The 27,370-nt window shown below is 51.3% G+C and overlaps 1 protein-coding gene and 1 pseudogene across 2 annotated transcripts in view; one reads left to right on the top strand and one right to left on the bottom strand.

The window, feature by feature from the left end:
* ABCB10 (ATP binding cassette subfamily B member 10) overlaps positions 1 to 25,004 on the bottom strand; it is a gene marked incomplete at its 5' end in the record, with an annotated part of 31,004 nt that extends 6,000 nt beyond the window's left edge. Inside the window, 10 exons of the mRNA XM_081039234.1 lie at positions 395 to 575; positions 1,761 to 1,840; positions 3,454 to 3,663; positions 4,689 to 4,784; positions 10,602 to 10,737; positions 11,748 to 11,894; positions 12,945 to 13,079; positions 16,174 to 16,376; positions 17,084 to 17,284; positions 24,500 to 25,004. Coding sequence (XP_080895360.1) covers positions 395 to 575; positions 1,761 to 1,840; positions 3,454 to 3,663; positions 4,689 to 4,784; positions 10,602 to 10,737; positions 11,748 to 11,894; positions 12,945 to 13,079; positions 16,174 to 16,376; positions 17,084 to 17,284; positions 24,500 to 25,004 — 1,894 coding nt within the window. The remainder of the gene's footprint in view (positions 1 to 394; positions 576 to 1,760; positions 1,841 to 3,453; positions 3,664 to 4,688; positions 4,785 to 10,601; positions 10,738 to 11,747; positions 11,895 to 12,944; positions 13,080 to 16,173; positions 16,377 to 17,083; positions 17,285 to 24,499) is intronic.
* A 466-nt stretch (positions 25,005 to 25,470) lies between these two features.
* LOC308493335 (large ribosomal subunit protein eL15-like) lies at positions 25,471 to 27,133 on the top strand (annotated as a pseudogene). The gene has a single exon. The product of its transcript is annotated as a large ribosomal subunit protein eL15-like (transcript).
* The last annotated feature ends 237 nt before the right edge of the window (positions 27,134 to 27,370 follow it).

Here is a 27,370-nt window from a genome sequence, read left to right as displayed (position 1 = left end):
TCTGGGACAGGACCTGTCTGTGCGTGGCCCTTGAGGTAAGAACAGCTTTTACATTTTATATGGGACGTTCAAAACACCCACAAAGAAGAATGCTATGTGACTGAGCCCACACGTGCCCAGAAAACCTAAAAGTTTATGCTCCCTCTGGCCCTTTGTAGAACAAGTGGCCGGCCCCGGTCTAACGTGCACATGACAGTGCAGCTCTCAGTGGGCCACTCGGGAACGGGGCAGAAAGCGAGGGCCCCGAGGAGCTGTCACACGCAAAGGAGGCTTCAGCCAGTGTAAGGAAATCTAACTTCATGGCCTCTCAGCACCGCGGCCCAATGAACACGATGCTGCAGCATGAGGCCCCGGGCCCCTGGCAGAGCCAGCCCCGGGCAGCGCGACCAGGTACCTGAGAGGAGGACGCCCTTCTCTCCGACCACGGTGTTGAACCCCTGCGGGAAACTGCGGATGAAGGCGGCTGCGTTGGCCACGTCGGCCACCTGCTCTATCTGCGCGGCAGTCACCGAGGAGGGGTCGTCTGCACCGTAAGCAATGTTCTCCGCGATGGAGCAGGAAAACAAAACTGGTTCCTATACATCGGAAATAAAACATACTTATTGCAAATTTCAAAACAGACTTCCAACACGTGCAGTAAACAGTGGAGCTCAGTACAGTGCTCAGATCTAAGAAAGTACCAGGTTGTTCCCAAAGAATGCAGTTTCCTTGGTTCTACTTCCTCATTCTCCATGAATTCACCCAGCAGATTTAAAAATTCGCCTCTTACCATAAATAGGAGTGCGTTTATCGCCTGTAGTTCCTGTTACACTGCAGGAGATTAGCGCACACAGCACGTGCCCGCATGGGCCTGGTACATAGTAGGCACGTGCCCGCATGGGCCTGGTACATAGTAGGCACTTCGTAAATGCACATTCCCCTTTCTTGGGAATCCTGAGGCACTGGGAGACCACAACCCATCCGAATTTTCCAGCTGCTTGCTTTCTGCCAAGGACAAGGGAGGGACTCCATCTCTGTCTACTACTTTCCTAAATGCACACAAACCAGACGGGAACATGACATTTTTACAGAACTCTGTGGAATATCCTAAACTTCCCGCTTCTTCTCTCCATCCCATAATAACACGCACACTGATATCCTCACAGTGCTGACCAACCCCCCACCACCACCACACTGCCTGCCTGCCCCCGGCACACTGCACAGGGTGAAGACAAGGGCTGAGGGGAAACTCGGTAGAGATGGAGGCCCGGGTTTGTCTGCTGTGCACACAGCCCAGTAACAAAAATATAAACAGCTGTGTGAAAAATTTCCCCACACCACGTGTCCTTAGGAAAACAGCCTCATTAAAGTGACAGTGTCACCTTATGCTCACCTTGCAACCTGCCACCTCTTTGCAAGGACACCCTGGCTCTTCCCACAGCCTTAGCTCATCTCTAAACCCCTTTATGCAAAACAGTAGACTGCGGCTGGTAATAAAAACGGGAATTGGGGAAGAGCGAGTAGAAACTAAAAGGGCATATTCTGTTCTCTGCATTACAAAGCAGTGTCAGTCCCAGTTTTTGGTAAAAAGTCCATGGCCCCACTGGTTACAGAGGTTAAGGTCCTAAAGAAGCCTGAACAACCTGCCACAGGAGACTAGGGTAATACACCTGGATCCCTCTCACCCCTCCTCTTCTGAGAGGTTCTACACCGAGCGAAAAACAAACGATAAAAGCAATTTTAAAAGAAAATGCAGTAAAAATAGACCCCTCTCCTCCTACCTGGCTCACTGTCCCAATCTTGGATCTCAGCCAGACTGGATTTAGCTGGCGGATATCCTGGCCATCGAGACTGATAGTTCCTTGTAGAGAAGAAAGGAAAGGGTCACTGAGCATCATAGAGCCAGTGACTAATGTAAACACAGAAAATTCCAGACTCAGTTTTTTAAAGATTAGAAGCATACTCAAAACCTCTAAACAGAATCTAAACCCAACACATTTCATGGAATTTTAGAGCTACAGGAGCCTCTGTGGGGGGCCCCCATCCACTGTCCCCCTGCGGTGCTGAGCTGACCTGCCCACCCAGGGCCCTGGGAGAAGGTGCCACTGCTGGTTCAGAAGGGTCACATGAGAGAGTGGCAAACTGTGAGTGTCCACTTGCACAAACGCTGGCAGGGGTGACACACTTTTGCAGCTGGCACCCAGGACAGTGGATGCCTAATTCTGCAGCTTCCTGACGTGTCAGCACCAGCAGCTGCCTGAAGGGCCATTTCTGCAATGGAGTTCTGGGAAGCGTCGGGAAGCTCGACCCTCCAGCGATTCTGGAGCTCTCTTCTTACTCCTTGAAATGCCCCTTCCTGCACAGATTGTGTTGGAGGAGAGTGTTACCTGAAGCTAAGAATCTGGTGGAGACTGTGGCAGAGATTTAAACAACCAGATGTTACTCTGGCCTTAGCTAACGGAATTAATTCTACATATTGAGGGCACCCGGTAATGCTTGGTGATGATGACAATGATGAGTGACATAGAAATGCCATTCCTTCTCAGTGAGTGGGGTGTACTTATGCCAGCCAGCTACAGGCTTTCAGGAGCTGGAAAAACCTGAGGTCCCTAAATGCTTCAAAAGTACAAGTGCTCTATGGACTACACAGGACAGGAAATGAAGCTTAGTTCACAATATTTTGACTTGATTGGCACCACCTAACGAGGATTTTTCTAAACTCGGAATTTGATAGCAAGTAGAGAGTAAATCAAGACAAACAGGGTGCCAACACCCACTTTAACAGCTAGGCTTCTGTGGGCCAGGACCGGCCGCTCAAAACATTATCTGGCCCATGACCAGCTTCCACATCGTGATCGTTCTGCCATGTATACAATTATCGAATCACAACATGGCACACCGGAAAAGAACGCGAGGTTATACGCCAATTATATCTCAATAAAAAAGGATATAAAGTAAAATAATGTTGTGTTCTTTGCTTTAAAGATGCTATGGTCTGGTTAAAAATAAAATAGAAACCACGAGAAAAATCCGTTCAGAAAAGCCCTGCTTCCCCCGCAGCGTCAGTGTGGCGGCCACGAGAAGCGGGCAGCAACTGCCCAGCACTGTCTGCTCTCGAACCAGCAGCTTCCCAGGCGCTCCCCAGGGCCGAGGCCCCAGCGTGCTTACAGCTGCTGAGTGGCCTTGCCCACCCGTCTCCCACTGGGGCAGCAATGGCATGGGGGAAGAGGAGATACAATTCAGGAAGCCACTCAGGATTTGAAGAGTTCGGGCCTGAAATATGCCAAACGCCAGCCGGCCGTCTGTGTCAGCAGCCCCAAAAAGTGAGCACTTTGTTGAAGGGATTTCTCTCCTGGGAACAAATGCTGTGGTGTCCAGAAGTCCCACACTGCAAGCTCTGCATGATCGCATCCTCGCCAGGGCACAGCCCAAGGGCTCAGGACAGTCCTGCCCTACAAAGTGGGGACTACTCACCAGAAATGGGGTCATACAGCCTCAGCAGCAGGGACACCACTGTGGACTTGCCAGAGCCACTGGGGCCAACCAGCGCCGTGACCGACCCTGATGGGATGGACAGGCTGAAGTCCCGGAATATGGGTACCTCTGGGCGAGCTGGGTAGGCGAAATGCACATTCTGGAACTGCAAAGTGCCCTGGAAGCTCTTCTCGTTTAAGATAAGCCCCTCTGAAACAGGTGGAGATGGATTGCTTAACACAAGGACCAAACTCACGGCTGAAGTCAGTTCCCACGGGTCTGGCTGGTCCAGGGCTGGGAGCTCGTTCTGGGCAGTCAGGAAGAGGCCTTCACTCGCCACTCACTGCCCAGGCCCTACACATAGGAGGTCTTGCTTGAGACGGAGACATGACTGTGCCAGCTTTACTGACAGCACACCGAGGCTCAGGGCCACCAACCTGCCCAAGCTAATGAGTCTGCAGTTAGCCCCCGCCCTTCCGCTGCCTCTGCACCCTCCTCCAGGTTTTACCTCACCTACTCAAAATCCGTGTTTCAAGAGTGAGGACCAACGGGGGCATTGCACAATAGCCATGGAGCCAGAGGGGGTCAGGAGTCCTGCTGTCTTGCTATTGCCCTGCCACTGACCCGGGGGAAGCTGCCAGTCTCTCAGGCTGGGCTCGCCCGCAGCCTATGATGCTGGAGAGCACTGGCATTCACGTTCTGACCTGGGGGCGGTGAGTGGTTACTGCCCACAGCCTCTTCCGAGCCCAGGCCACACGGCTGCCCCGAGTAGTGCTTCCATGGACGCAGGTGACGGAGGACACGGCACTGGACAAGTAGCAGCAGCATGCGCCCCCCACCCCCAAAGCCAGAGGCTTTTATATGTGTGACGCCTCTTCCTTTCCTCCCAGCCTGCACTCAGACATCATCAAAAGCACTACGAAGACATACCTGGTGGGCTGGCTGGGCGCTCCCCACTGGTGTGCCTGGGCCGCACTCACCACCATCCTGCTGCGGGTCAACCCAGTGGGCGGCACGCCACGTGGTCAGCCCCCGGGCTTGCAGGGCCCTCCTGGGCCCTCGGGTGGCTGTCCTTCCTCTTACTGCTTGCCCCTCTGAGGACTGTGTCCCTGCCCTGCGGCAGGGACATTCTTGTCATGCTCATCCCTCACAGGTAGGACAGGGAACTGGCCTAACTGTCCAAGGCCACGTTTGTTTAATCCCAGTGAAGAAAAGCAAATGCATTTCAGACTCACCATTAAAAGGAAGTTCAGGCTTTCTCTCAAGGAGCTCCCAGAGGCGTCCCCCAGCACCCAGTCCTTTCATCAGCTCCGAGTAGAAAGAGCTCAGACCTGAGGACAAGAAGTGACATCCATCACTGGAACCAGGAAATGCCCATCTGCTACTGCCCTCCGTCTGGGAACAGCGACAACTTGCTTTGATAGAAAGCCTGTTATTTTCACAAAAGGATTTGAGGCAGCTGCCTGGGAGCCCATGTTCAGAATCCCTGCCTCTTGTTCTCCTTTAGCTTCTCCTCCTCCAGACTGACTTCTAATAAAGAGTTACTGTTTCATCAGGGCATTTACAAATACATGTAGCCATACTAACCAACCACTGGTGAAAATCACAGTGTTACAGAGAAAGTCTACCTACTCACAAACATAGCAATGTAAATAAAATACAGTGCTTATCCCCTACTTAAAAGGAATATAAAATATCCCAATATTCATTTTAAATTCATACCATCAAAAATCAAACCTCCCTTTCAGGCACTCAAAAATTCAACTTTTACTAAACTAAAAACTGAAATTTGGGGAAATTAATATTCCAACAATCTCTTCTTAAAGTCACTTTTGTCCCATTCAGTAGGCTGCCTTTTCATTTTGTCGATGGTTTCCTTTGCTGTGCAGAAACTTATTAATTTAATGTAGTCCCATTTGTTTGTTTTTCCCTTTGTTGCCCTTGCTCGGGGAGACATAGCCAAAAAAAAATTTACCAAGACCGATGTCAAGAGAGTTTACTACCTGTTTTCTTCTAGAAGTTTTATTTTCAGGTATTGCATTTAAATCTTTAACATATTTTGAGTTTATTTTTGTATGTGGAGTAAGAGAGTGTTCCAGATTCGGGGTTTTTTTGCATCCAGTTTCCCCAACACCATTTACTGAAGAGACTATCTTTACTCCACTATATATTCTTGCCCCTTTTGTTACAGACTAATTAACCATATAGGCGTGAATTTATTTCTGGGCTTTCTGACCTGAATAGACATTTCTCCAAGGAAGACACACAGATGGCCAAAAGACATACAAAAAGATGCTCAACGTCACTAATCATTAGAGAAATGCAAATCCAAACCACAGTGAGATGTCACCTCACTCCTGTCAGGATGGCGATCATCAAAAAGTCAACAAATAAGTGTTGGAGAGGATATGGAGGAAAGGGAATCCTTGTGCTGTTGGTGGGAATGTAAACTGGTGCAGCTGCTACGGAAAACAATTTGGAGGTTCCTCAAAAAATTTAAAACAGAACTACCTTATGACCCAGCAAATCCACTTCTGGGTACTCATCTGAAGAAAAGGACAATACTAATTTGAAAAGATATGTACACGCCTATGTTCATTGCAGCATTATTTACAATAGCCAAGATATGGAAGCGACCTAAGTGCCCACTGATGGATGAATGGATAAAGAAGAAGTGGTACATGTATACAATGAAATGTCACTCTGCAATAAGAAAGAGTAAAATCTTATCATTTGTGACAACAAGGATGAACCTAGAAGGTACTATGCTAAGTGAAATAAGTCATATAGAGAAGGACAAATACTGTATAACTTCACTTACATGTGGAATCTACAACTAACAAACAACAGAAACAGACTCATAGATACAGAGAACATTTTGATGGTTGCCAGATGGGAGGGCAGTTGGGATGGGTGAAAGGGGGAAGGGCAATAAGAGATGCAAACTTCCAGGTATAAAATAACTAAGTCATGAGGATATAATGTATAGCACAAGGTATATAGTCACTGGCATGGTAATAACTTTGTACGATGACAGATGGTCACCAGACACAGTGTGACCACATTGTAAAATACATAAACGCAGTCACTGTGTTGTACACCTGAAACTAATACAATACTGTATGTCACCTGTACTTTACTAAAACGTCACCTTTGAACTAATTAATTAATCAGAATTACATAATTAATGACTTCATGAATGACTTAAAACTCCAAGTACATGGTCCTTCTCAACTGTTGGACGTAGACTTGTAACACTGCCCCTCAGTAAGGAAGCTGGAGAAATGCAATGCACATGTTCTCTCTAAGGTACATTTGTGCGTGGGTTTGTGCATATTTGTGCAAGATACAGTGGATTAAAACTTTCAGGGTGAATGAAAACTGCATTGGGCAGAAATAGGCCCAATGCAGTCCTCTGATCTTTGACAAAGGAGCAAAGGCAATTCAGCGGAGAAAGGACAGTCTTTCCAACAGATGGTGCCGGAGAACTGTACGTCTCCATGCAAAAGATGGATCTAGACACAGATGTTACACTCTTCACAAAAATGAACTCAAAACGAACTACAGACCCAAATGTAAAATGCAAAAAACTTAAATGACTTTGGGTTCAGCGATGACTTTTTAAATATAATACCAAAAGTACGACCCATGAAAGAAAACATTGGTAAGTTAGACTTTATCAAAATAAAAAACTTCTGCTCGAAGAGAATAAGACAAGCCACAGACTATAAGAAAAGCTTTGCAAAACACTTATCTGATAAAGGGCTGTTAGCCAAAATATACAGAGCTCTTAAAACTCTACAGTAAGAAAACAACTAACCCAATTAAAAAATGGGTAAAAGCCCACACAAACTCCTCACCAAAGAAGATAAACAGATGGTAAATGGGATATGAAAAGATATGTCATTAGAGAATTGCAAATTATAAGAATGAAGTACACCACAACACACCTACTAGAATGGCTGAAGTCCTGAAATCTGGAACACTGACCACACCACGTCCTGGCAAAGACATGGCACAGCAGGAGCCCTCAGTCATCACTGGTGGGGACACATGTGGTGCAGCCACTTCGGAAGACAGTCTGGCAGTTTCTTACAACACTAAACATACTCTTCCCATGCGCTCCAGCACTCATGCTGCTTGATATTTACCCAAAGGCATTCAAAACTCACGTCCACACAGAAGCCTGCACACGGATGTTTACAGCAGCTCTTTGCATAATCGCCAGAAGTTGGGAGCAACAAAGATGCCTCCAGTAGGAGATGGATAAGAAAAAATTTAGAAAAATTTAAAACAGAACTACCTTATGACCCTTAGGATAAATAAACTGTGGTCCATCCTGATAGAAGAAGAATATTCATCACCAAAAAGAACGACCTATGAAGCCATGAAGAGGCGGAGGAGCTGTAAATACACAGTATAGCTGAAAGAAAGGAGCCCGTCTGAGAAGGCTGCACACTGCGTGATTCCCAGTACATGACGTTCTGGAAAAGGCAGAACCATGGCGACAGGAATAAGAGCAGTGGTTGCAGGGGGGACCGAGGTGACCAGGCAAAGCGCAGGGGATTTTTAATGCAGTGAAACTATTGTCTATGAAACTCTAACGGTGGACACGTGTCATTTATTCATTTGTCCCGACCAATAGAATGTACACCACCAAGAGGGACCCCGATGTCAACTGTGGACTCTGGGTAACGATGACGTGTCCATGGGAGTTCGTGGATTGTGACAAATGTACCCTCTGGTAGGGACATTGGTAGTAAGGGAGGCTATGCTTGTAGGGGCAGGATTATGGGGGAAATCTCTCATTTCTGCTCCATTTTGTTGTGAACCTAGAACTCCTTTAAAAAGTCTATTCATTGAAAGAAAGAGGGTGGGTAGGAAGAGAGAGGTGAAAGGAAGGCATGTCCAACACAGTAAAGAGTTTCGATTCTGAAAAACAAAAAACCACATGGCCCTGCACAAACTAAATGCACTGTCTATACAGTGGAGTAGTTATTACTCAGCCATAAAAAGGAATGAAGTACTAATCCACACTGCAATGGGGGCAAAATGTGAAAACATGCTAAGCGAAGAAGCCAAACACACAAAGCCACACAGTACATGATTTCATTTATAGGAGTTATCTGGATAAGTAAATACACAGAGACAGAAGCCAAATTGTGGTGCCGGGTCCTGGGGGAGGGGTACGGAGACGAGTGCTTAGTGAACGTGGGGTTTCCTTCAGGGTGATGAAAACATTTGGGAACTAAATAGAGGTGGTGGTTGCACAGCACTGTGAATGTTAGAAAACCACTGAATTGTTAGCGTTAAAATGGCTAATTTTACATTGTGTGATTTTCACCTCCATAAAAATATAAATACATAAGGAAAATTCGCTGGGGTTCAGTAGAAAGATGTAAGAACGTTCTGTGGTACAAAATACACAGGATGCTTTCCTTCACACAGCACCAGAGCAGACCCTCTCTCAGCAGGAAACATGGAATTTGGTGTGGGTTGTTGTTTTAGTATGCTACTCTAAGTGGAAACCAACATGTAAAATGCATCTTTATTTAACAAATAAAATAGAGCTTCTTGCTTGCAGACCCCGTACAGAACTACTTTAAACAGTCAGCTTCACAAAAAGCATTTAAAATCCAACTCGCCTTGGTGACTTAAATCCCAGAGCCGTAGGGACCGGCCTACGTCATAACTCTGGGGACTCTGGTGGCGACAGGTCCCTGCAGATCTAGCCATACGTTGACCCTCCCATCACCGGATGACGGGTATCACGCACGATCGCTGGCCAGAGCTGGCGAGCCTGCGACTGACAAAGTCAAGGTTCCCAAGTCCTGTGCACAAAGCCTCAACAGCTTCCTGCCTAACTAGGGGAGGCAGCCGGCTCCTGGGACCACAACTATTGCCAGGCCAGTTCGGTGTAGGACTCAGTTGTGAACTTGTCAGGACAAAAGGCTGGACTGTGGGCACCCCAAAACAGGTCAGGTAGGATAGAAGAAAAGAGGGTGGGACCAAGAAAGAGCAAATAACGGGCAGAAAACACAGTCTTAGGGGAGATGGGAGGAAAGCTGACCGTGGTGGTGTGGAACGTGAACAGAAAGGCAAATCCCCTCTGAGGTGGGACAGAAGACTTCAAGGAACATGACCACACTGCGGTGGGACCCTACAGCCCAGCAGGCTCAGCCCAGGGGACGGAGAAGAGCTAGCAACGCCCTTATCCCTGGGTCCTCCAGAGGGATCCTCTCGCTTCCCAAATCACTCAGCAACTGAAATGTCTTAAGCAGGTTTTTCAAGACCAGCCAGCAGAACAAAAATGCTAATTTTAGGGGCTCTGGAAATCTCAGTGCAGAAAATATCCTCGCTTGTCTGCAGTCTAAGGAAAAGGCTTTAACAAAATCTTCAAAATAAAAATCCTGCGCTGAGGATTTTGAGGATTTTTACACAGTGGGGTCTCACGTCCCATTAGTCAGACCTCAAGCTATTTCTCTAACCTTTCCATCTGGGTTTTCAAAGAGGAAGGAACACGGAAAGCAGGACATCATTCACTCGTCGTTGGCTGGGGATGCAGGAAAGGGACAGAAAAGAAGATTGCACAGACCACAGGCTTTGCTGCCTCAGCCCTTCCAGCCCTTCACCCAGGAACGGACAATAAAAGCGAACCCCGATTCTTGACAAAAGCAAGCAACTCTGTTTGATGCACTTTATAACTTACAGTTTTTGATTGGTCATTAGTTTTCAACGTGGCTGACTTTGTACAAAAGAACTTTTCTTTCCCTGTGACTGGCCGATCGTGAAACTCTCACTCCCGTAGGACCTGGGTGTCCACACTGTCCTCCACCACCCACTCCATGAGCTAAGTGAGCAGCCATCGTGACATGCAGGTTAGAGAAAGCTGCTCCTGAGTGACCCTGAGCTCAGTGAGTGACCAAGGCCTGCAAAACCCCAAACTCCCCAACCAAGGAAGTGCTTGCCTTGACAGAATCACCTCACATCTTTATTTTTTCTTTCCAAGTCAAACTGGAATAACATTCTAGGACATGATATTTTGAATTGAAGTGAATTGATGAGCGGTGGAATAAAGTGGACGTTAAGTTTTTATTTCAAACCCTGATTTTTCACGTGTAACTGCCGAGCCTACTTAAGTTATATACCTGCAATGCTCAATCCAACCCAGAAAGCATACATTAGGAAGGAAGAGAGTTCCCCCACTGTCATGTGGGAGCTGCCCATCAGCAACCCGCCTTGGTACAGCACGGAAAGCACAATCAGGTTCCCGGACAGCCCCGTCTGTTGAGGGAGAAAACACAGACGTCAGCTGAGCACTGAAGACCCAAAACACAAAAAGCATTAACACGGCCCCTAATTTCCTTTTGGCATTTAACTATCACAGCAAGATTCTTTCAAAATAGGACATTTTAATCTGAATTTCAAACAAGAAATACTTTAAAAATATTGCAATACTGAAAGAAATGATCTCCTCAACATGGAAACCCAGAGCTAAGTCACCCATCAGATTCCTTTTGGCTCTATCTACTCAGTTTGCAAAGGAAAATCGTATCATGAAGGGTCCCCTCCCCACCCAGAGGAAATGAACACACAGCTAGCACCTCGTGCATGTGTTCTAGCATGACACACTGGCTCAGCACTGCACTGACAAGCTGGGGTCCTGGGCCTCTCCTGCCTGACCTGGGCTAGGCGTGTGCTCCCTGGGCAGTGCCGTCTTCTCTGCGCCCATTTCCTTATATGTCAATCACGGCCATTACTGAATTACCTCTGACATTCTTTCCCATTTGAACCCACTGTGAACTTGCCCTCATGCCGACACTCTCACTCAATATCCTATTTGAGTACATAGTGATTTCCATACTTCCTCCTTGAAGCCGCTGAAGTTGTTCTGGTTAATCCTCAGTGGGGCTCAGACAGCCGGCAGCAGAGGGACCTGGGGCGTCTGTCCCCACGGGTGGCTGGCCTGCCCGCAGAGGTTCCGGCCCAGTGGCCTGGACGGAGCTGGAGGCTGCATGGCTGGCCAGGCCCCGGGCGAGGCAGGTGCAGCAGGGCGGGATCACACTTTGAGGATAAGCGCCTGACTCCACACAGTTTGGTCTCACCACCCACTGCCTCTTCTGTAACTACATTTACTTGCTTTCCTCCTCTTTCACAAAAATATTTTAAGGAAGGCAATTTAGTCTTGAGGGAGAATAAAATTAGTTTCTGTTTATGGCAAGAGACACAGAACAGAAGTCTCTCCCAGTGACAACACTGACCGTTTTCCCTCCTCTCCCAAGCGATGTACTCACAGCTCCAAAGAAGCCGGCCCGAGCGAGCGCCTCCTTCCTCACTAGCCGCATCACACAGTCCACTTTGTTGGTGTATTTCTCCATTTCGCTCGTTTCTTTCCCAAAAGCTCGAACAGTTCTTATATTTCCAATGCGCTCCTCAGCTAGCTGGGAGAATAACAGACACATTTCAGGGGGAGCAGTCTCACATTTCAAGATTCCTAGAGGCACAATTAAATGTAGTGCTCATTTTTAAGGCGCCGCCGAAGGAAGCTGCTCATGGTACACGGCGAAGTCAAAGCAGGTTGCAAAGCAGAGTACACAGAACAATGTTATTTTTGGAAACATCTATGCATATGCACATCATACGTGTAAGTAGATAGGAAGATAACCAGGAGAGTAGGTAGGTAGATATAGAAATATACCTTTATGCAGAGAAAAAGGACAGATTTCCAAATGCTAATAACGTTAATTCTGAGGCAGGATTATGCATGTTTTTTTCTCTTTATACATACATTTTTTTAAAAAGATTTTATTGGGGGAGGGGAACAGTGCGTATTTCCAGGACTTTATTGGGGAACAGTGTGCTTCTCCAGGGCCCATGAGCTCCAACTCAAGTCATCATTTCTCAGTCTAGCTGTGGAGGGCGCAGCTCGGCGCCAGGTCCAGTCTCCCGTTTCGATCTTAGTCGCAGGCGGTGCAGCCCACCCTCCCATGTGGGAATTGCACTCGCAACCTTGTTGTTGAGAGCTCGGGCTCTAACCACCTGAGCCATCTGGCCGCCCCTCTTTATATTTTTTAAACTTTCAATTAGAAACACACATGGTTTTTGTAATATGAAAACGTAACAATTATTTTTAATTTTCTAAAAAGACACTATTGGACAGCATTGAAACACTACCTTTATTAATTAACTAAGGATAGAGTGTCATCCAGAAAGTGTTTTGAAAATATGCTTAGCTTTCTCATCCTATAGGAAATGGTGATGATAAGAAAGGAGAAGTTGGTAGACTGTTCAGTCTACTGAGGGTTGAGTCCGCTGAGGATTGGGTCTACTCTGATGTGTGGGCAGTGATCCAGTCTAGAAGGCGAGGGAGCTCGGGGGCCTGGGATCCAAGGGCCTATGGCAGGGAGAAGGCGCGTGCCTCAGGGCGTCCCAGTACCGGCTCTGAGCTCACTCAGTGGGCAGTGGGTACCACGCCGGGAGACGGCCGTTACCTGAGTGGCTTGTGCCAGCGAGTCCTGGGTGACTTTGGTCAGTTTCCGCAGATATCGTCCATAAATCACAGCAAGGATGGATATCGGAGGCACCACACTCAAAACAAAAGTGGCCAGATGCGGTGAGACAAAGAACTGCCAGAAACAAAAGGCAAAAGGTGTTTGTCACACAGAGTAGCAAGAAGTCCTCACTGCCCCCCTGAGAAGCGTGTGTGTCCACGAACAGACAGGCTGGCCGCTGGCTGTGTCAAAGTTGTGCGTCCTGCACTGGGGCACAGTGAAGACATCTTCAATCAGCATGCCACACAGGGGTAACGTGACAGAGCAGCTTACCCTCTGTGCTGTGCCAGGGCTGGTGCCACGCTGTGTGCACGAGGCCACGCTGCTTGACAGCACAGGAGGGGAGGCAGGACGCGAGGCATGGGCCCGACCGCAGCAGCAGGCTTCTCCTCAGGTCTAGACTGCCTCAGGACACCGAGCAACCAGAAATGCATCCCACCGAAAGGACCAAGATGGCAAAGAGACAGAAAAGCACGCACCGTCCCACGAGCAGTGGGAGGAGGACACCACTGACAAGCCCACTGACCAGCGGCAGGAGCTCAGAGCGGCCTCCACGGTTCAGTGGACTGTGCACGAGGAGGAGACGCCGATAGCGGGAGCTGCCCAAAGAGGAAACAGGCAACTTCTAGAAGTAACACAGAGGGTTTTCCTGTCGACCCTGCGATTTGCTGATTATATTTGAAATGATACTAGCGTCTCTTTAACAACTTACTCACATCTGCCAAATCTCACTTGCACAGAAACTAGCAGAATCTGTACGGGGCTCTCCTAAAATGCTGAGGAAAAGCTGCCGACTAAACAACTACTCACTCGTTCGACAACTCGTTACCGCAGGCCTCCCTGCAGCAAACACTGTGCCAGGCACCTGAGAGAGAATGACGAGTGTGGAGTCTCCTCCACAGGGAGAGGAGAAGTGGGAGTTACAGAGTGAGCAGGGGAGAGAGAGAGAAAACAGGTGTAATACAGACTCAGACCCCGGGGCAGGAATGAGCTGGGTGCCTTCATTATGGAATGAGCCACCCTGAGCAGACACACACAGTCCAGCAGGGCCCTAGAGGTGGCTGCTACGGGGACACGTGCAGGGGCAGTGCTGAGCTCAGGGAAGACCTGACCGTTCTGGAGTCGGAACGCAACTGAGCTCAGGTGAACCAAACGTATTTGGGGCCTTTGGCAGTGGGGAGGGATGTCCACTGGGGCCCTGGGACCAGGGTGCACTGTCTCAGAACCACCTACCTCCCTCGCTCTCGTTCCACACTTGGCACTAACTTCTGCAGACTACCCAGGGTCCTGTCACACGAAGGAGTGCTGGATAGCAGAAACACACATCTCACTGGTAGGAAGGGAGACGCCCAAACGACTAAGCAGGCAGGGTGACACAGCCACCACCAGTGCTTGCGAGCAGGCTTACCATCAACCAGGTAGGATGTGCAAGAGAAACAAAGTCCTACTCGCGTTTCCCCAGGGCTAAAGACCAGGTCCAGGTGATGTCGCCTCATGAGGCCCCATCATGGGCTGATGGTTATGGGCCCCCAAAATTCATATGCGGAAGGCCTAAGCCCATGTGGCTGTATTTGGAGATGGGGCCTCAAAGGAAGAAATTAAGGTGAAAGGGAAGAGCCCTGATCTGAAAGGACTGCAGTCCTTATGAGACCCCGAGTCTGCTTTCCACACAAGCACTGAGAAAGGCCACATGAGCAAGGCGGTAGCCGCCTCAAGCCAAGAAAGGAGGCTCAGGACGAATTGCCCTTGCCGATACCGTGACCTGGGCCTTCCGGCCTCCAGAACGGTGAGAAAGAACCCTCTGCTGTTTAACACCCCCAATCTCTGGCACGTGGTCATAGCAGTCTGAGCTGACAGCAGACTGGCTTTAACTGTTACAGGACGGGGCTCCCCACTCCTCCCGAGCCCAGAACTATAAACATTTACAAGTGACGCTTCAGTGCAGGAGGGGGCTTCTTCCAGGGCTGTGCTTCTCTCCTCCCTGGAAATAGAAGATTTGGAAGCTGGTTTCCACTCTCTAAGTCAGACTTAAGGGCTCCCTCCGACAGCATGTCCTCTGCTCTGGCCTAAATGCCACATGGAACAGGGAAGAAAACCAGGCTTTGCACTTGGGAGGAAGGCCAGTCACAGTCCTCATTGTGGGGTCGGAACCTGCACTGTCGCAGCTGCCAGCCTCACATGGCTGCAGGCACTGGAAATGTGCTTACCGTGACCCACCGACTGAAGTTTTAATTGTATTTCGTTTTAACTAAAATTGAAACACCAATGCTCCATTTCTATTCGGTCACTGGTACAGCTTTAAGCATGTCTGGAAAACTCGGTTTCTCAATCTGCTTTTCAGTTGCAAATTTTATGAAATCTAAACACAGAGCAAGTATTTCCAACAAAAATTCAGCATCCAGATTGAGATGTTTCATGAATTTAAAGTACACACTGGATTTTGAAAGCTTAATATGAAAAAATATAAACTATCTGGTTAATAATTTTATATTAATTACATGTTGAACTGATAGTATTTTGTTCATACTGGGTTAAATGAAATATATCTCATCTCATCTTTCTTTTTGGGCTTTAAAATACGGCTGCTAGGACATTTTAAATCATGAGTGTGGCTCGCATCACATTTGTACTGGGCCGAAGTGCAGGCCTGAGGAGAAGCAGGTTTTGAAGAAGGCAGGCAGCAGGCAGACCTGAGCTCTGGCCTCGGACCAGGGAGGGAAGAGGCTGCCCACGTGCGGCAGGAAGGAAGGATGGAATTAGCCCTCCTCCTCACAGAGGAGGGAAGGAGGTGGCCGCTTGGTCCTCAGACAGCAGTGGCAGCATCACTGCCTTTGGGCGTCTGTCAGTCACTGTCTCCCTTTGACCCACTGCTCACACCCAAAGGGTTCGTTCTGCTTTTGGTCTTTTCTGCCTGCACACATTTTCAGAAAACCCTGGCAACAATGTAATCTTTTCTGAACAGCAGCAGTATGTTAAGAATTCATTCGGGAGGAATGCGAGAGCAGGAGGCCACCGGAGGAAGGAGGAAGCTGTCTCCGTGATTCTGCAGCCCTGTGACAATGTTCTGGGCCAAGAGGCTACAGGGCAATGAGAACGGACCTCATGCTGCAGAGGCCTGGCGTGGGCCGAGCCCAGGCCAGGGGGTATCGACGGGAGCCGGCCAACGTACCATCATGCCAATGCCGACGGAAGCCTGGGCCCCGGCCCTGAGCCCGTCCGAGAGGTTTTCAGTCACGGAGCGCCCCAGGAGGGCCGTGTCCGAGGAAAGGCGGTTAATCAGCTCTCCTGTGCGGGTCTTGTCAAAGAAAGCAACCTCCTGCCTCAGGATGGAGGAGAATAACGAAGCTCTCAGCCCGTTCACAATGCGCTGACCTGCAAAAGCAACCGGGAACGGCTCAATCTCCCACGCAGCAGCTCAGCCCGGGGCCATCACCTCTCCCGAGTGGCGCAGCCCCCACGCACGGCCAGTGCCCTTATTGATCCAGTGGGGTTGGCACACATTCGTAATAGCATTAGTGCTCTCTTAGCAACTACAGACTGGACGCTGGGGAGAGGCGACAGCGATGAAATGAGTAACGTGGCTGCGAGGCGTACTATTGACAAAGACATTTTACTGTGTTACCTGCCCCAAAGCTAATTCTGGTCCTCCTTGGCAACCCTTTCCTGTATTGAACTTTCAAATGACAAGACCTGGTTAATTATCTACTGTGTATTTATTTTATTAGCGAAATGGCAAGCAACCGACTGGGAGTCGGGCGTCCCAGGCTGTGGCATGATTGTGGCAGTCACGGCCTGGACACGGAAATGCCGTGCAGTGATCAGCCAGCTCTGCTTGCAGGGGACACACGGGGGGTCACTCCCTGAAGAGGGCCCAGAACACCAGCCTGACTGGAGGCCTGTCCTCCAATCCCCCGCAGACAGGCAGGCGACAGGCAGGGCGGCCTCCCTCCACCCCAGCTCCTGTGAAAGGAAAGCTGAGAAGACAGTGCCGCTGAGCACTGGCCCCCTTCCACTCACAGCCTGGCATCTGGCCGAATGTGGGGACCTGCAGCACCCTGAGATGAGGTGAGGGCTTTTACCTGAAGTCTGCATGAGGTAGACGCGGACGGCATTGGCCGCTGCTCCGCACAGGAACACGCCGCCGAGAGCCAGGCAGAGGCGCGTCAGGCTGCTGCTGTAATCCCCCGTGGGGTTCGTGTAAATTATGTCGATTATCCTCCCCAGGAAGAAGGGGGCAGACATGGTGATGACACTGGACACGGCCAGGAACCCAACTGCAGCTGCAAGACACAAGCAGCTCTCAGGGCCCCCTCGCCGAGACTTTCCTCCCTCCCTTGAGCCCCAGGCCCAGCCTAGAGGGGAGAATGAAAGGCGTTGCAGGGCCAGCCAGGCGGGGGGAGTGCGGGAGGGGCCGGTCGCGGCCAGATCTGCACCTCGGGGCCTGGCCTCTCCCCGCCAGGGGCACGGGGCACTAATCCACGGCCCCTCCTGCCTCGTGCCACGGAAGCTCATCTCGGGATGCTGTTCCAGTGTCACGTGATACATTGTTTTCCTTGGCACCTGCCTGGACCTCAGCTTAAAGGTCAAGGTACGCAGGTAAGCGTCTTGACTGCTGCCTAGTAAGTGTTTCAGAACACTTTACGTAAACTTAGAGAAGTAGTGACGGGCGTCCCTTACATGTGATGTGCTCTGAGCACTACTGCTTTGGGGAAGAGAGCACCGGGACAGCAGCATGATCTGAAAATAAGAACGCAATTGCTCATACACCTAAACAACAGAGAGAGGGGGGTCTTGTCATAAAAGAAAAACTGAGAAAACTCAATTAGGACAGCACGTATCACAGGTAACTACACTCACAACAAGAGGCATGCAGTCAAACTACCAAGAAACACCGTTTTTCATCGACCACACTGGCAAAGGCCCGCGTCTGGTAACGTCCCGCGCCAGCGAGACTGAGAAAGGACGCCAACCGGGAGCCATCCCGCCTGCTCCAGCCGGGCCACGTCCACGAGCGTAACCCGCAGACACACTCCCACATGTGCATGCAAAGAGGGACTCCAAGGACTCGTCACACTATCGCTTATGCCGGCAAAAGACTCAAAGGATCCCAAACAGCCACCCGTGCGGAGCAAGTTAAATCAGGAAGCAGCACTGATTTTAGAAAGACGATGCAGTCATTAAGAAGAACGAGGCAGTGCACAGGGACTGACGTGAGCGACCCGCCACGCCGCAGCGAGTGAAGAAGGCAAGGACACCAAAGCGGCGGCTGGGGGCTGTCGCCTGGCCGTCACGTCTGTGTACACACAGAACACCTCCGGGCAGAAACAAGAAACGGCAGCACAGGTTCCCCCTCGAAGAGCGGGACTGCCCCGGCCCGCCCCGCCCCGCCCCTAGCCCCGCCCCGGCCCCGCCCCTAGCCCCGCCCCTAGCCCCAGTCCCACTCTTCGAGGGGAACTGGGTACCTTACGAGTTGGGTCCTGGGAGGAACCCCGCCAGCGGCACCACGGAGTCAGTGGTGGGTAAGGCTCCTGGGCACCAGCGGGTGGAGCCGGGTCCCGGGGGAGTGCCACCTCCCGCCGACAGCAGCTGCCTCTCCACTAGTGGGGCCTAATGCTCCCGCTTTAGCTTAAGGTGTTCCTTTGACGTAACCTTAATAAAGCGTGCAGAGCAGAGGCAGCGCCGCCTGGCCACTCCGCTGGCAAACAGAGCTCTAGGTGAAATGGGAGCCTGTCACGGAGGGAACACTCCTTGTGATGTCTGTGTCCTCTTCTCAAGAAACCTGCTCTGACGACCTCACAGAAAACAGACCCCCAGCACTGCCTGCCCCGCTCATTCCTCCCCCACGTACCCCTGTGGACATTCCAAACGGTTCACTTGTTTATTGTCTATCTCTCCATGAGGACAGACAAGATTGGCGTCTGTTCTGTTCGCTGCTGTATCCCTGCAGCCCACGGGGCCAGGCACATAGTCAAGCTCAGTAAATATCTGTTGAATGAATGACTTGAACTTGGCAAAGGAGGCACAAAAGCAGATCAGACCAAAGTCCCCGCAGAAACGACCCCTCTGCACAGACGCTGGTTTAGAACCCCATCATCACAATTTACCTGGATGATGTGAAGCTGGCCAAAGCCACTTTATTTTGACGGAAGACCCGGGGTCTTGTGTCCAAATGCCAAGAGGGACTGAAAAGACCAAAGGGCAGGGAGATGGCTGCCTGGTCCTGCAGGGCACCGCCAAGACGCACTGGCACGCTCCAGAAGCAGGTGTCCCAGAGGGCTGGGCCCAGGCTGAAAGCCTTCGGCCTCGCCTGTCGGTAACTAGTGTCTCTACTCTGTTCTTCTGCCTCGGCAAATACTTCCAGACGTGTAACATACAGGAAGTGCTGTAAAGGTCCATCTCTCCCGCTCCCTCCAGTCCTAAATCAAAGTTACGATGCCAAAAATAAGAATCCGTATTTCATGAATGAAATGTCCCATGACTTTGATTCTGAGCACTAGTTCTCACATGGTAATGATGGTTATAGAGGAAGGAATTGACCTAAATCCAAAATCATTCCAGCATATCCCCTTACCTCTTTCATTGAATTAAAAATAAATTATCAACTTTTTTTATTGCCATTTTCGTCTTTGGCCTACAAGATAAATGGAGACAAAAGTGAAACAAGAGGTTTGTTCCACTTCCTGTTACGTGGATTCTTGTTAATCAGGGTTTTGCTGCACACGATGCCTCTTTGGTATTAATGAATAATTTAGACGCGCACAGAACTATTTCAGCTTTCTTCCTAAACTGCACACACCAAGCACACTGCAGTCCTGAAATTCTTCCCTACCTTTTCTCCATGGTTACGCCTTGCTCCTGTCTTTGCCTGAAGGGACCTCAGACACTTGTTATCTGTCTCTTGACAGGTAGCTTAAAGTAGCTGTTACCCTCATTCTACTGAATCGCAGCATTTGGTGAAAGAAATCCTTCAAAAGGGGAAAGAGAACCTAAGACGTACATTGCTGGTAGGAGGGCTCTTGGAGGCACGGAGCTGGTGGGAGGACCAAGGCTTGGGGTGGGAGGAAGCTGTAAAGCATGAGTACACCTGCCGGACAGACTGATCTTCTAATAATTCACTTGACTCTTAGGCAGGGACCTGTCCCCACTGTCATTCAAGGAGCAAAGATGCAGCACTAAGGAGCCCCAGCACTATCTGAAGCTTCTAGTGTGAGTGATCCTGTTCACTCCTCACAACCACCACCTGCTGTCCTTGTTTTTCCAGAAAGGAAACTCAAGTGCAGAGAAGTGCGGAAGCTTGTCCAAGTCACGCAGCTCACATGACCCGGAACCACATTCTGAGACCAGGCCCGTCTTCCTCATCCTCCCACATTCCAAGCAGGAGGAAATCCCAGGGGCCTAGGCCGGGGGTTGGGACGGGGCCTCGTGGGGAGGCCAGAGTGGCAGCAGGTTCCCGGGTCTGAAGGACAACAGGGACTTGGCAGCCAGGCAGGCTTGCCAGGGCTTCCGCTGGTGGCGTGCGGTGGTCAGATGTGCATCTCACACGATCCATTCTTGCTGCGTGCAGAGTGAAAGGGAGGATGGCCACTAGCAGGAGAGCAGACACAGGGAGTGTTGAATCGCTGTTCCCATGCTCCAGGAGAGAGGGGACCTGGGGAACGGGGGGCGGGGGGAAGCAAAGAGGATAAGGAGGGTGACAGGGCTTGGAGGTGTTTTAAGAACTAGACTCCACAGGACCCGAGGACTGGTTGGTTGGACTTGGGAAGCACATGGAGGGCTGTTTCTGAAGTTGGGACTGACAGGGTCAATACACTAACGCTGCCTTCTAGCTGTCTGCCCTTGAGTCACTCAACCTCTCAGTGCCTCAGCTTCTTCATCATGGAAATGCTGTGAGCAGTAAACACGCATGTAAAGCATGTGGCACAGCGCCCACATGCCCAATAGTAAACAATAAGCGTCCGCTACTGTTTACCACAGTTGTCACTGCCCTGAGTCAGGAACGACCGTGTGTCTGGCTTTGGCCAAGGGGTCACACAGAAGTCTTACCCTGACAGAGGGGACAGAGGGGGAAGGCAGCTTCGGGCAACTTGGGTCTTTAAACGTGCTGAATTTTCAGGCTCCTAGAGGACAGTTTTGCAGGTGCAGGTGGGCAGTATGGGGACCAAGGCAGTCGAGAAGACGTGCAGGGTAGAGGCTGAAGTGAAGCTGGACAGGGAAGGAGCTGCAGACCTGAGGGCTGACGGCTCGCGGGAGGCCGAGTTCAGCAAAGGCCTTGGGTTTGTGGACTGATCTGTGGAGCAAAGGGCTGAGTCCCGGCACGCCTGGGGCAAGGCTGGGCTGGCAGCCTATGCTAGGCGTTAGGCACCTGTGCCATGTCAGCAGGGGGCCTGCCTTGGACTCTGGAACTTGCTGTCCAGTAGACATATGACAGGAGCCACCTACGTGATTTAAAATTTTCTGGTTGTAACATGAAAAAGTAAAGGAAACAGGTAACCTTAATTTTAGTAACACATTTTATTTGATCCAATATATCCAAATTATTGGACATGTAATCAACATAAAAAAAGTTACGATATTTTACTTTTTTTTCATAATAAGTCCCTTCAAACTCTGGTGTGTATTTTATACACAAAATGCTGACTAGCACATTTCACAGCACAGCTACAGAATTTAACGTTGTCTTTGAAACACGGTATTTCTGTAGCAAACAAACATCCCTGCTTTCTGGAGCAGTGTCTCTTCCAAAGGTTCAGTCTCACTGACCCGTCAGAACGTCTGTCCTGACGTGGGCTTCAGGAAAAGTCATTCGAAGCACTACTCGCTCTCTCCTTGCTTACTGCATCCACTGGCTTTATCACTCGATTCATTCTGGTCACAAAATATCACTACAAAGTCAGCTAAGCTCCTGGCAGGCACCAGGTTCTAAGAACACTGCTAATCTCAACCCACACAAGCCCCAATCAGTCCTGTCAGTGGGAAGCGCCCTCCCAACTCACCCACAGAGGCGACTGAACATATTGGGGATGGAGGGATGGGCGTGCCCCTTTGAGTTTGACCAGAACCTGCCTGGGAAGAGTGGGGAAGGCAAGCTGCTTCCACGAGATGCCGGCCCACGAAGAACTAACTTGCGGGCTGGCAGCATCCTTCCAATGTCAGAGGACCGTAGGTGCCCACAGCTCACTCGTGAGACCCAACTCTGTCCACTCCTTTCCCCGCCTGGCTCATGGGAAGCTCAGAGCTGTCAGCAGCCTCTTCTATCTGCCCGGTGCAGCAAGGGGGCTTTCAGCAATTCCTTCTTATCCACCCGCCCACACGGGGCTCCTCAGAGAGCCCCTGCGTCTCTAAGACTCCTTTGGCCAAGGTGATAAGATGAAGAATCATCAGAGTAAAAAGACTGGAGAGCAACTCTGTAGGCAGACCACAACTGTAGCAAGACAGATACAGATTCCTACACAAAGCGAGCTGCGGGCAGGAGAGGCCAAGGGCAGGTTAGAGGACCTCGGTTCCTTTAGAACGAAAATGGAAATGACACTGAAACTTCTCAGCACACTTCTGTAAACATGTCAGAAGGCAGATCCTGGTTTTAAGCTCCTGTACAAACTACTTAAGATTAAAGTTTTCTGATCACACGGTTCAGGTGTATATTTTGCAAATTGCTACACACAGTTGAAAGTATTGCTATTCAAATGTATAAATGAATCTTTGAAAAGGATTTTTGTATTTGCTTTTCTAAAAATTAACAAATTAACATTGGAATTCTTACTCTTCAACTGGGCTTTTTTGGTCTCTTGATTAAAAAATAAACACACACACACAACTGCTCTTTGTCTCTAGCACTTCGGTGACGGGCCAGCATCTGAGGCTATTCTGACAATAAGCTACAAATTCATGATGACCCCTCACTTCCTGTGAGTCCCACAAATGCCAACATCCATATTGGCTTCAGTGTGCCATATATAATGACCTCTCAGGAAACCCTATGCTAAGACATCAGATTTACTCAGAAGACAATATGTATTTAGTATCTGTTTAGAAAGTTAAAAGAAAATTACTGTACCAACCTGACTTATTTCCTCAAATTCTATGTTCACAATTATTTCACATGGCATGCCAAAATAGCTCTCCTTCTTAAAATAAAAGGAGGTACATACAGCTCTTGCCTTGTTTCAGGCTGTCTTCTCAACACAGTGGCAGGGCAGGACATGTGGGAACAGGGAAAGCCTGACATCTACAAAACCTTCTTACACTGAATATTTCAGAAACAAAAGAAAACTGGATTTCCGCACATCTACAGGATGGGTGACACACCTGCGGTGCTCGGGCAGGGTCTCTACTCGGCCTCAGCCTGGGCCTCTCCACCATCCTCCGTCCCTTCCCTGTCACTCTGAGCCCCTACCCCGTGCAGCACACATGAAGAACTAGGGATGAATCAGACAGACTTCTCAGCAGCTCACAGTCCACAAGAGTGCTTAGTTTCAAACATCTTTTAAAAGTGGAAAGATCTTTATTTCCATCAAGGTCTACAGACAATTAACTAAGCGATGAAATGATTATTTGTACACCCCCGCGATACCACAATCCTCCTGAGCTTTAACGTCAGTGAGAGGGAGAATGTCCCCTCCAGGGCCTTCCGCCCAGCACCAGCCTGCCCTAAACCACACACGAGTCTAGGAACCTTTTACAGACAATGGATTTGCAGAGAAGCACATGGGATGTCACCGGTTTCAGTGTTGCCCCTGCAGCCTCACAGGCCCTCTCTCCAAGCCTTCACCACAGTGGCAGTGTCACCGCTAGTCCCAGGCGTGTTGCATAATGTTTCACCCCCTAAGCTGGGAGCCCCAGCAGGAGCAGAAACCGGTTCTCTCCGCTCGCCAATGTGGCCCTAGGCCCTGCCACACGATGAGGGCGCAATACATGTCGATTGATTAATTCGGGGAAACCTGGAAAACGCGCGTTTAATCATTTGTCTAATTATGGCTAAACATGAGGAGCTACAGAAAGTCATGTTTGTCTGGATTCCATTCATTGTAATTTCTGCTAAAAAGCATTCAGCTACGACTTGGTTGGGCTGTGATCTGGTTTCTCCAAACCTGCGGGGCGGGCAGATCGGCGGCCCGGCCTGGGCCGAGCGCTGTAAGCGGAGGGACCGTCCCACGCCCCGCTCGGGCCAAAGCGAGGGCACGGGAAGAAAGGCGCCCTGCTTGGCTTGGCGCAGTGAAGGTGCCGCGGGCGCTCCATCCACCCGCCCGACGCAAACGGAGTTCTACAACTCGGCGTAAGCGTGAGCACACGCACAAGCCTCCGGTTCGAGCTAAGCGTTTGACGGCGGCGCCGGGAGAGCGCCCGCTACGCGGAACGCGGGCGGGGCCGCCGAGGGGCAGACCCACGTTTCCACGAGGGGACGGCCGCTCGGGCCAGCCACGCCACGGGACAGGCGCGAGCAGCCTTCGCGGCGGCCGCCCACCGGGCGGGGCGAGCCCGGGACCGCGGGGCCCTACCTGCCAGCCTCCGGCGCTCGGGGTGCGCCAGCGCCAGGAGCTTCCGGGCCTCCGAGCGCGCGGCCGCCGCGGGGCGCAGCCGAGGGTCGTCTGTCGGGGCCGCCGCGGCCGCAGGCAACGCCGGCCCACGTCGCGAGGCGTCGCCCCCGGCCCGCGCGGCGACGGCGGGGCCGCCGGGGAGCCCCGCGCGCGGGAGCCGGCGGGAGCCGAGCCCGAGGGCCTCGCAGCTGCGGGCGCCGGGCCGCCGCGCCCACGGACCCACGAGCCGCGCGAGGCCCGCCCCGCCGCCGGGACCCCCGCCCAGGCAGCCGCTCGTCCAGCGGCGCGGGCCGCGCGCGGCTCCCGCGCCGCCGAGAAGCCCCAGCCCCGGGGCCCGAGGCCGCGGCGGCCCCAGGCCGGTCGGCGGCGGCCCGACCCAGGAGGCGCGGGCGGCCGCGGGCCACGCGCAGGCGAGCGGGCCCCGCCTCACCAGGAGCCGCAGCGGCCAGGCAGCGGGGCCGCGCATGGCGCCGCGTCCGAGCTCTGTGCCTCCGCCCGGCCGGCCCGCCGCGCACGGAACCCCGGGACCGTCCGCCCGGCCGAGCGCAGGGCGTGCCCGCGGCGCCGCCCGCCGCCCCGCCCCGCCCGCCGCCACCCGCCGTGCCCCGCGGCGGCCTGGGGCCGGCGCCCCTCCGCCCGCACCACGCCCTCGGGGGAGCCCACACCCACCGCGCGCTCTCGGGGGAGCGCCCCCCACTGGGCAGCCGCGAGCCCGGCGCGCCGGCCCGCACGACGCCGAGCGACCGGCGGGCAGAGCTGCGCCTGCGCACTGGCGCGCGGGGAGCTTTTTCGCGCTTCGCAGTCTCGGCGGCTGCGGACCTGGGAGCGGCGCGAGCCGTTTCTCACGCAGGCGGACTCCGCGGAGCGCGCAGACGCGATGACTCGATGCCCGGCGCTAGGATGGGGCTACCTGACCGCAAACTGCGCAGGGCGTGGGGCTTGTCCACCGCCCCGGCGACCCCGCCGAGGCTGCTTCCTGTCACCCCAGGTGCCGGAGCCCAGCACAGGGCCGAGGCGCAGGACCACTGCCGGAGGGAGCATCGCTGCGGGCCAGCGCGGTCCTGAAAGGCGGAGAAGCTTGAGGAATTGTGGCATTTAGGCAACTCCGAGAAGAGGAAGAGAACACGTTAGAACGTGAGCCCAGCGCGAAAGCGCACGTGGTCGAGGCACTGGCTGCTCCGCGTGGAAACCAATCGGAGTGCAACGTACGTTAATGCACGTGCCAGGCAAGCCGGAGGTGAGGGGTTTGAAACGCGCCAGCACAGCAGGAGGCATCACGGTGGGGCGCGCGTGCCCTGAGCGGCGGTGAGGGGACCAGCCTGGTTTTTCCTTAGGAGTCGCGGCTGAGCAAGGTGGACAGCGTTTTGTTGACTCCTGAATATGTTTCAGGGCTGCGCTAGGGTAAGGCTACTGGTAAGCACATGCTTCAGTTGCAGAATTTATGGGTTCAGAGAAAAAACAACCCACCTCAATAATCACGATTTTTTTTAAAAAAGATTTTTTTGTTGAGAGCTCACTGGCCCATGTGGGAATCGAACCGGCAGCCTTCGGAGTTAGGAGCACGGAGCTCCAACCCCCTGAGCCATCGGGCTGGCCCCTAAAGATTTTTATTTAAAAACATAACCAATGTATAACGTTATATCAGCTTCATCATTTATATACCTAAATAAGTGATCAGCGTAAGTCCAACAACCATCTGACACCATATTATGCTATCACAATATTATTCACTATATTCCCCTATGCTGTACATTACAGTTCCATGACTTGTTTCTTATCTGGAAATTTGAACCTCTTATTCCCCTTCACCTTTCCCCCTTTTAAAATTTTTCAACAGTTAACATTCAATATTATTTTATATTAATTTCACATGTACAGTATAGTAGTTAGACATTTGTATAATTTAAGAATTGAGAAAAAGGGATTCTGGAAGAAAGGCTCTTTCCTTTCTGTCTGGCCTCAGCCATCAGGGTAAGCCAAGATGGGCGCTTACAAGTCCATCCAGGAGCTATGGAGGAAGAAGCAGTCCGACGTAATGCGGTTTCTTCTCAGGGTGTGCTGCTGGCAGTACCGCCAGCTCTCTGCGCTCCACAGGGCCCCCGCCCCACCCGGCCGGATAAAGCGCGCAGGCTGGGATACAAAGCTAAGCAAGGATATGTCACATATCAGATTCGTGTGCGCCGTGGTGGCCGCAAACGCCCAGTTCCTAAGGGCGCCACCTATGGCAAGCCTGCCCATCACGGTGTTAACCAGCTAAAGTTTGCTCGAAGCCTTCAGTCTGTTGCCGAGGAGTGAGCTGGTCGCCACTGTGGGGCTCTGAGCGTCCTGAATTCTTACTGGGTTGGTGGAGATTCCACATACAAATTCTTTGACGTTATCCTCATTGATCCATTCCATAAGGCTATCAGACGGAATCCTGACACCCAATGGATCACCAAACCAGTCCACAAGCACAGGGAGATGCGCGGGCTGACATCTGCAGGCCGCAAGAGCCGTGGCCTTGGAAAGGGCCACAGGTTCCACCATACTATTGGTGGTTCTCGCCGTGCAGCTTGGAGAAGGCGCAATACTCTCCAGCTCCACCGTTACCACTAATATGAGTAATGTTTGTAAAATTCTTAACTAATAAACAATTTAGATCAGTCATGTTTGCTTAAAAGTGTTCTTTAATTTGTCTGTTAAAACTAGTTGTCTGCAGATTGTATTCATGAATGCATTGTCAAACTATGAAAGTTAATAATGTTTGGGGGAAAAAAAAGAATTGATTCCCCCTGGGTGGCCGGTTAGCTCAGTTGGGAAGGGCCTGGTGCTAATAACACCAAGATTGCTGGT

This window comes from Rhinolophus hipposideros (assembly GCF_964194185.1).
Source record: "Rhinolophus hipposideros genome assembly, chromosome: 26".
Taxonomy (NCBI): Eukaryota; Metazoa; Chordata; class Mammalia; order Chiroptera; family Rhinolophidae; genus Rhinolophus; species Rhinolophus hipposideros.
Note: the sequence above shows the minus strand (reverse complement) of the source record. Positions and strands in the feature narration are given on the sequence as shown.